We start from the raw sequence: 9,385 nt of genomic DNA on the forward strand, positions 1-9,385 counted from the left end.
TTTCTGTTTGGCCAGACATTTATTTGGCCATTGCCTCTGTGATACCTAAATTAGTTTGTTCTCTCTGCATCGTAGTTCCTTTTCGTTTTGGTGAGGCATTATGACTTATATTGGTCAGACTGCAGTTAATTTAAATTAGCAGCATGTGCGTGTGTTCTGCAACAGACTGGCCAAGTGGTTCAACCATATAAATGATAGCAATACATTTATTTATTATGTACAGGTTAATACATACACATGGTATTGTCATATGCATTGGTACCCTCTGACCCCCCCTGACAGTGGGGCTGGCCAGCCATATTATATCTTAATTGCAGTGGAGCAGGTAGATGATAGCGTAGATGTTTCCAGAAAGAAGAGGAGAGGGTTTGAGAGCTGGTGCCTCTCCAGATGACAGCAGGCCCAACGTTGGCAAGTAGCCGTAAGCCCTCTGGGAGAGAGCTCTGGGGTTGAGGGTCTGATTGTAAGGCTGCTGTGGCCTTTGTCTGGATCAGAACCAAGCGCGTCTGCCGCTCCACAAGGGCTGCATGGATGGCACTCAGTAAGCCAGAATCTGAACCTGGATCTGGGTACGTGGGAATCAGAACCACCCTGCGGCTCTCTTCTATGCAGTTCAACACTGACTCTGCCACAGCTGCAAGCAACAGTTTGAAGGGGTCACTTTGTTATGTTACCTTTTTAAATTCTCAAAGAGTTTTGTTCAGGAATTAACCACTTAAACCCCATAGAGTTAGTTGGTCCCCCAGGGCTCTATATACTCTATTTCCCCTCTACACCAGATCTCATCTGCAAAAATACAAGCTCACAACAACGCATCACAACGCGATGTGTTGTGAGGTTGTAGATCAGCTATTTTCGCAGAATGTTTAACAATTTAGCTAGGAATTCATGTGGTTAACTTCTAACCACATGAAGGAGCAGGATACATACCTTCCCCTGGTAGGACATCACGATCATAGAGGCAGAGGTTGTAGCCAAACTCTTCTTCCAAAACCTTCTCTAGCCATCTCTTGTCCTCCTCACTGAATCCAATGTCTGTGTTGTTCTTGTAACACATCATATAAGCATCATATATCTTTCCATCTGAAAAACAGGAAGTCATACCTCTACAGTAGGTCGGTTGGACACTGAATGACTGTGCTGCACATGCAGTTTAATTCTGCAAAGAACCGTTGCACAGAATGAATTAGTTAGCACACTGATTCTCAATGTTAGATTCCGCGAACCACCAAGGGGTCCAAATGGACCCTTACAGGACTGTAACTCTGAGAGTGTACAAATGGACCCTTTACGGCTCTGTAACTCTGAGAGTTACAAATGTCAAAATGAAAAGTTTACACTGAGAATTGTACAGTATAGATTGGGGTCCCAAAGATAAAAAAAAATCCCACCCTGTGTGAAGGAAGCGGTGCCTTTGATGAGTGGCCTCCTGGTGGCGCTATAATAGGGCGGGGCGGGGCTTCAGCAATTAATGCTCGTCCCTATTGGTGGTGTAAGTCCACATACCAAATTTGGACTTGGTGGCATGCTGCAAACTGGAGTTATGGCTGTTTGTAGCCCAGCCAATGACAATACAGAGGGGGCGGGGCTTCAGCAATTACAGCTTGTCCCTATTGGTGGTCTAAGTTCACGTGGTAAATGTGTATTTGGTAGCATGCTGCAAAGTGGACTTATGGCTGTTTAAAGCCCAGCCAATAGGAAGACAGAGGGGGCGGGGCTTACTACATTTCAGTTCGTCCCTATTGGTGGTCTGAGTCCACGTACCAAATTTGTACTCAGTAGCATGCTGTGAACTGGAGTTATGGCTGTTTAAAGCCCAGCCAATGGGAAGACAGAGGGGGCGGGGCTTATGAAATTACAGTTGGTCCCTATTGGTGGTATTAGTTGGACTTGGTGGCATATGCTGCAAGCTGGACTTATAGCTGTTTAAAGCCAGTGGCCTCCTGGTGGCGCTATAATAGGGCGGGGCGGGGCTTCAGCAATCAATGCTCATCCCTATTGGTGGTCTAAGTCCACATACCAAATTGGGACTTGCTGGCATGCTGCGAACTGGAGTTATAGCTGTGTAAAGCGCTGTTTAAAGCCAGTGGCCTCCTGGTGGCGCTATAATAGGGCGGGGCGGGGCTTCAGCAATCAATGCTCGTCCCAATTGGTGGTGTAAGTCCACATAGCAAATTTGGACTTGCTGGCATGCTGCGAACTGGAGTTATAGCTGTTTAAAGCCTGTGCTGAAACGGACACAGTGGCCTCCTGGTGGCGCTATAATAGGGCGGGGCGGGGCTTCAGCAATCAATGCTCGTCCCAATTGGTGGTGTAAGTCCACATACCAAATTTGGACTTGCTGGCATGCTGCGAACTGGAGTTATAGCTGTTTAAAGCCCGTGCTGAAACGGACATAACGGACAAACGGACATACGGACGGACATAGTCAAGAGTAGAGCGGCTGGCACCGCTAAAAACCCTTTATTTAACCAGGGGAGGTTGGCTGAGCACAAGTGCTCTTTTTCAGCAACGCCCTGCTTCACATTCCCACAGGCAAGATTATTTAAATGTTTTCTCCATTTGTACACTCTCAGAGTTACAGACCCTTATGGGGGTCACCTTTGGTTATGGGTTAGCAAATAACCAGAAGACAGAATTCCCACCTGAGGAGTTGCTATAGCAACCGACTGTGTCCCGCAGAAACAGAGTGATGTCAACTCTCAGCTTCACATAAAGGACTGTTGACGCCACACCAATTACTACGATGATGGGTACGAGGACCTGAACCAGAAACAAGATGCGAGAACGAGCTGTGGGAGATAATGGAGAAGTATTTCATAAATTAGACCGCAATACAACACAGACCTCTCACTATTGATGTTGGTTGTGTCTGTGGATGTTGTGAAAGAAGTGGTCACTACAAATATAACGTCTCTGTCGGGTGGAAACCTCATATGTCCAAAACTGTTACTTTTCAGGATTCAAATACAAAAGTAGCAAAAGTGGCAGATTGACATGATTAAAGACGGATGAATGTGTTAATTAATTCCGTGGCAGTGAATTTAATTTACAAAAAAATAACAAAAAGTTAGAGTATGGAGATAAGCGGTTTCTGCCCGACAGCAACGATTAATGTAAACATTCATGGACTGGGTGCATGAAAACAAGACAGGGTCTGACGTGGACCTCAGACTTCATGGACAAATGTGAAAGCAGTTTGTGAGATTAACCCAGCACAGACACACAGACAGACCCATTTGTAGACGGCTCGCTTACAGAGCCACACCATTAAAAGCAATTATTTTGTTTTGCGTTAATCTATTGTTTGTAGCAGTACAGGCCAACTCTCAAGGTTGACATACCCTTTCTGGTCAGTGAGATGGTGACATTTTTCTTGTCAGCGGTCAAGTCAGTGGCTGTATCCAGTATACAGCTGTAAGGGGTTGACAGGTGCTCCTCTGACACTTTCATGAAGATTAGAGATGTTGTCATATTTAGCAGTACATCATCTTTCTCTCTGGAGGAGAGAGGAGAGGAGAATTTTCATTTGTGTGTGTGTGTGTGTGTGTGTGTGTGTGTGTGTGTGTGTGTGTGTGTGTGTGTGTGTGTGTGTGTGTGTGTGTGTGTGGAACTTACACTGTAAAGTACACTGATAGGCTGCTGTTATCATCCACAAATGAGTCTCCATTCATCCAGTGTAATTCATCAAAGTCACCAACCCGGATAGCTTTGCAATCAATCACCAGCTTTGAGTCTAGAGAAAGACGTTTCCACATGTTATACTGTATATTTAAAGAGTAATCTTGCAACACGCAATCAAATGTCTTCAAATGGACATGCTGAGGCTTACCTAAATCTACCTCAAATACCTGCCCTGCTTGAGGGTTGATAATAGTTGGAAGATTTGATATTTCTGTGCAACATAAAGAGGGAAAAACATTTTAAGAAAATCTTTTAAATGTTTATTTTTCTACTGTCTAGAAAATATATAATATAATATAAAATAATATTATATATATATATATATCATTTCACAATTAAAAAAAGAAAGAAAGAAATGTAAATCTCACTATTATCGACAGAGACATTAAATGTACGGGTCCTCTTATACAGCTGACCATCATACAGGTAAGACCTGGTGCAAGTGAACAAACCATGGTCCTTCTCATCAACTTCACTGAAGAAGTAAGTCTCTGATGAAAATGGATGCAACACATTTTCCTACAAAAAACAAAATAAAACAAGTATTAGTGAAACAAAACACAATGCAGTGATACGTGTATTGCATGCTGTTATATTTTGTTCACTGAAGCTTTATACGCAATACCTTGTGCCAAGTAATGTCAATGCTTTTGCTTAGTCCTGAGATATTTAAATCATCTGGGCATTTCAATTTGCAGGAGGATCCTGAATAACATGTTTGATTGTAATGGGTTTCCTCTAGACAATGACGGTACTCCGTAGTCCGTAACAGTGCTGAGCATACCGTCAAACGCCAGGTATAGATCGAGTCATTCCTGTTATAAAGAAAGACAAGGCCTTAATGAAGATTCCACTGCTCTCTCTTTTTTATTAAATTAACACAGGATTTTACTTGACTAAAGCTGTGGTGCTGCTATGCTAGCCTGGCAAACAACCCCCCCCCCCCCGTAAATCTCATCTAAACCCTTGTCATCAATTAAATATACAAATATTGTATAGCATAATATAACATTGAGATTGCATATTGTAATTACATTTACAGACACAGAAGTATATGGCAGCATTACCCCAGAGAACATGAGTAGTCCCCCTGTTGAAAAGTTGAAGCATTCAGAACAACCAGGTACTTCCCATGGGTCAACAGAGCAATTTTCCTGTTTCCAGTAAGATTCTGCTTATTGGGCTGATCCATCCCATCCTGGACAGTGGGATAAGTCCAGTTCAATTTAGTATCAGGGAGTGCTTGGAAAGGGCACTCACGCAGCGCCATGTTACCCTCGGCCACATTCCACTGTGTGCTTTTCCTTACATCTGCAACTGATTTGAGACAAATACATTCGATTCAGCATTAGAAGCACTTTATTCACCAAGTACACATTTTGCACAGGAATTTGACACGGTGACATTGATGCAGATACAAACTAGAAAAAGTGCTCCATGGAGCACAGGTCTCCGCCAGATCAGGTAGGTTAGTGTGGGCCAGCAATGTTCGTAATTCGGCAATTGGTGGCGCTATAATAGGCCAATGTTGAAAGGGTGGCATTTGTTCCTCAACGTAGTGCGAATGTGTGTGCAAAGTTTCACCGCAATCGGGCGCTGCATTCATGAGTTGCGGCATTTTGTTCATAACAGGCCACTCCTGCCAACTTTAGATGTCAATCTTAGCCAAACAGGATGGAATATGAAAAATCAAACAGATCCGTCTTGATCACATGACTATAGAGATCATGTGTACCGATTTTATTTTATACACAAAACTGTGGGAGGTATGACTGGATGTTATGTTCATGATAGGGGTCTATATGTTTTTATTGAATTGATTATAAGCTGTGCAATTTATAATTTTTGAGTTAATATGACCATTTGTTGTTCAGAGCCATGTTCCTCCACACTCAACTGTCCACTAAATAACTGCACCTACAGCTTTTCCCCAAAGTGTGAAATTAGGTCATTCTCTTGAAGGCACAGTGCACTCAAAATACAATGTCTTAATGTTTTAACATAGTAACCACTGTGGTCGTTCCCAACAACCACCTGTTTACCCAGCATGTTCCAACTCTTAACACTGTTGAAAAGGATGAGGCCGCACAACTCTTAGCCACGATGCATAAAGTTTAATGAAATGAAACCAACGTTTCGACAAATATAGTCTTCCTCAGGGTTTAGACCCTGAGGAACCCTGAGGAAGACTATATTTGTCGAAACGTTGGTTTCATTTCATTAAACTTTATGCATCGTGGCTAAGAGTTGTGCGGCCTCATCCTTTTCAACATTATCTGCCGTGGCCAGCACCTCATCAACACAGGTGTGAGCTCCATATTCTGTGTTTGCCAACTCTTAACACTAACAACACTGTTAGTACTACCAATGATAACACCAATACTACTTCATAACCAACACTCTTAATACTACCAACATTGATAACACCAATACTTGATAACACCATCACATTTAACACAACCAATACTTGACATGAACAACTCTCTTAGCATTATCAGTAACACTGAAAACACTAGTAATATGCAACACTAACAACACTCTTAACACTACCAACATTATTATCTACTACAGTGCATACTGGCTACCAACACAGGAGCCCACACCTCCTGTGGGAACAGTATTTATTTATTTATGTTTTTAATTATTTTTTCTTAGAAATCTGTAGCATAGCATCAGCCCATGAATTTAAGTGAACAACAAAGAATAATGAATATACCTCCTACTTCAAAAGTACGAAGATTTGTGTAAATAAAATGTATCTATGTCTTCATTCTAATTATGCCTGTCACGGGGCAGCCCGTGTCCTATAGACCCCTTAACAGACGACGTCACTGATAAGAACCACTATGCGTGTGCAGGCCGGCACCAAATTAAACCCATTCTGTCAGGTCTCGCTAGGACGCGCCTCACTAGCCAACACACAAGAGGAGGTTGAATGAACTGAATCCAGCGCACCCCGAAAAACAATATGTTGGGAATTGATTGCATGAAACAATCACCTGTGCGTCTAGTCTCAATGTTGGTAAACAAATAATTGGTCTATAGGGCCTAGCAGTGGCGGCCATTTTCTGGTTTCTTTTTGATTACTACCATTTATATGATGTTTTTTCATATAATTGTATATTATTGTTTGTCTTTAAATGTTTCGATGAATTGAATACACAGGACCCCAATGGAAATAAGCCATAGTGCGTTCTTGGGTTTATCATTTTTAGCATCCTTTTGTATGGAACTGTACCTCTGTGCTTTTTTTGCAAACTGTTAAAGTATTCAATCAATCAATCAATTTATTTTTTAATTATTTTTGCCAGGGCTTGCACTGTGAAATCCTGCACAGAATGGTTGTAGGTAAATATCAGCCAACCTTTTCGCAATCCTTTGAACATTTTTCACAAGTTTATTATAGATATAAAAAAAATATTTGATGCATCTATATCCCTCCCTCCCCACCCTGCACAATAACAGAAAAGCAAAATATAAGCAAAATACACACAACAAAAATAAAATCAATGTGATGTGATATTATGAATTATGCCCAGAGAATAAATAAGCATAGCAATCAACACAGTTGCTCAGTGAACTCTAGTCACTTTCATAAAGTAGGCCTAGCCTATGCTACCAAATGACCATTTGTAACAACAATTTATGCTACTTGGTGCTGAATTTATATCCCAATCATACACTCTCTTACCTTTAAGTGAAACAAGCAGAGCGATTAAGACTATGATCCTCATGGTGCTTCCTGTCATGTCATTAGTAGGCTACTGTCTACAGAACAATGACATCGTTAACAACCTCTCCTCTTCCTGGGGGTGGGACCACATGTGGACATCTGGATCCTCCTTCAGATCTCCTGCTTCAGAAACATGCTTCATGTTGTTTACTGTAGACTGTCACGGTCCAGTATTTGGCTGGACAGTCCAGGAATGTTCTGTCCAGGAATACATTGCCAATCTCAAAATGTACAGGCAGGAATCTGAGTGTTTTTTGTTACAGTTGGGCTGCAGCAGGCAGTGAAAAAGAACTGCTGTGTGTGTGTGTGTGTGTGTGTGTGTGTGTGTGTGTGTGTGTGTGTGTGTGTGTGTGTGTGTGTGTGTGTGTGTACTTTATTTGTTTATTTGTACAGGACAGAGCATATTAATGAACGTCACATGGACGTAAATACACTGGATTTAGCAAAGATGCTAATTTTCATCCGCAGTCCTCACACAAAACAAAAATCAGAAAACATACAGACAAACGGTGGAATACATTTACATAACATTACATAGGGAACACAGCATAAAAATATACCTAAACCATGATCACAAATGGCTGCAGCTTTGGTTTTCAAGCAACCGTCTTTTCACATTTAATTTAAAAGATGGAAATGTAGCACAATGCCTTATACGCAGAGGAAGGCCATTCCATGCTACACAACCCTGTACTGAGAGGACATTTTGACCGAAAGTTGTTCGCCTGTGCAGCACTTCGCAATCTCCTCGAGTGGTTGCTCTGGTACTGATTCCCCTTTCAGGCATCCTTTTAATGAATTCACTCAGGGGGGGCGGGCACAGACCATGTAGGGTCTTGTATATGACCCCAACCTGTTTGAAATTTTTGAAGTTGTCAAAGCTAAAAAAGATTAGCCTCCGGAGTATGTTACAATGATGATATGAGTGAGGCTTCCTGTCAAACGCTTTGAGTGCACTTTTGTAGAGCTGTTCAATGGGTTTTAGAATCGTCACACATGTGTAAGACCAGTTTGTAAAACAGTATTCAATGTGATAGGATCATACAGTGAAGATAGGATCTGGCAGCTCCAACTGTCAGGAAGGGTCTAATTTGTTTAAAATTTTGAAGGTTGAATTTAATATTTTTTTCGTGTTTTTTAAAAGTTAGGGTTGAGTCTAATATGACTCCGAGGTACTTGAACTCTGGGACATGTTCAAGTTCTTCCCCACCCAGAAACACATTTGAGGACTCCAACACAACTGGTCTTTTGGAGAAGGCCATGCAGACTGTCTTTTTGGCATTCAAGAGAAGACATGAATCTATAAGCCAGTCTTGAACAGGGGTGTAGTGGAGGGGGGATGCGGGGGAGCGGCGCTCCCTGACTTCTCTAACTGCTTAAAAAATATATATGATTTTTTTTTTTACATTATTAAAAAAAAATCATTTGCACATTTAAAAGCAAAGAAATTGTAACAACAGCATAATATTGGGTTGTGCAGGTGAGATTTAGAAAACACTGTGGGGTGGTCTAAAGGCCAAATAAGCAGACTTGGCAAGAGTCAGACTCAAGAGCTAAGGGTGGATCAGAGGTTAACCCTAAAACCAAAATAAAGTAACAAAAAAAGACCTCAAATCCGCGCAAGACCCGAAAAAAATTTGCGCGCATGCGCACGGTTGACGCATGCATGTGTCAAAGAGGTGCGCTCCCCCACTTCCAAAATTAGCACTACAACACTGGTCTTGAATACTTGTCAGAGCTGAGGTTAAGATTATTGACACCTCTGCATAGCTTTTACCACAGGCAAGCACAACAGCATCATCTGCATACATCTGGACATGTATATTATTACATACTTCAGGTAGGTCGGTGTCCCCCAGGGTATTGAGCCCTGGGGGACACCGACCGAACAGGTGTGGTAGGGGGATTTAACACTGTTGGCACTTACACACTGTTTTCTGGTGGATAGATAGGAACTAAACCATTTTA

General features: G+C 41.9%; 1 protein-coding gene and 1 long non-coding RNA gene across 2 annotated transcripts; both read right to left on the reverse strand.

Moving 5' to 3' along the window:
* Positions 1-3,889, reverse strand: LOC311048649 (interleukin-18 receptor 1-like). Its single transcript, XM_084061912.1, has 6 exons — positions 3,833-3,889; positions 3,619-3,736; positions 3,345-3,499; positions 2,646-2,792; positions 931-1,083; positions 1-634 (listed from the first exon to the last, which is right to left on the reverse strand). The coding sequence occupies exons 2-6, from the start codon at positions 3,672-3,674 to the stop codon at positions 225-227; spliced, it is 921 nt and encodes a 306-aa protein (XP_083918038.1). The 5' UTR covers positions 3,675-3,736; positions 3,833-3,889; the 3' UTR covers positions 1-224.
* Positions 3,890-4,058: 169 nt separating this feature from the next.
* Positions 4,059-7,474, reverse strand: LOC311048670. Its single transcript, XR_014601101.1, has 4 exons — positions 7,376-7,474; positions 4,752-5,001; positions 4,310-4,499; positions 4,059-4,203 (listed from the first exon to the last, which is right to left on the reverse strand). It is a non-coding gene; the product is annotated as an uncharacterized lncRNA (long non-coding RNA).
* Between the last annotated feature and the right edge of the window lie 1,911 nt (positions 7,475-9,385).

This window comes from Gymnoscopelus microlampas (genome assembly GCF_963454915.1).
Source record: "Gymnoscopelus microlampas genome assembly, chromosome: 1".
Taxonomy (NCBI): domain Eukaryota; kingdom Metazoa; phylum Chordata; class Actinopteri; order Myctophiformes; family Myctophidae; genus Gymnoscopelus; species Gymnoscopelus microlampas.

Excerpts from the sequence above, each read along its gene's own strand:
- LOC311048649 (XM_084061912.1), bottom strand. The coding sequence starts at position 3,674 with ATGAATGGAGACTCATTTGTGGATGATAACAGCAGCCTATCAGTGTAC. Across the intron at positions 3,500-3,618 it reads CTATCAGTGTACTTTACAGT|AGAGAAAGATGATGTACTGC; the intron begins GTAAGTTCCACA and ends TCTCTCCTCCAG. Across the intron at positions 2,793-3,344 it reads CATCTCACTGACCAGAAAGG|CTCGTTCTCGCATCTTGTTT; the intron begins GTATGTCAACCT and ends TATCTCCCACAG.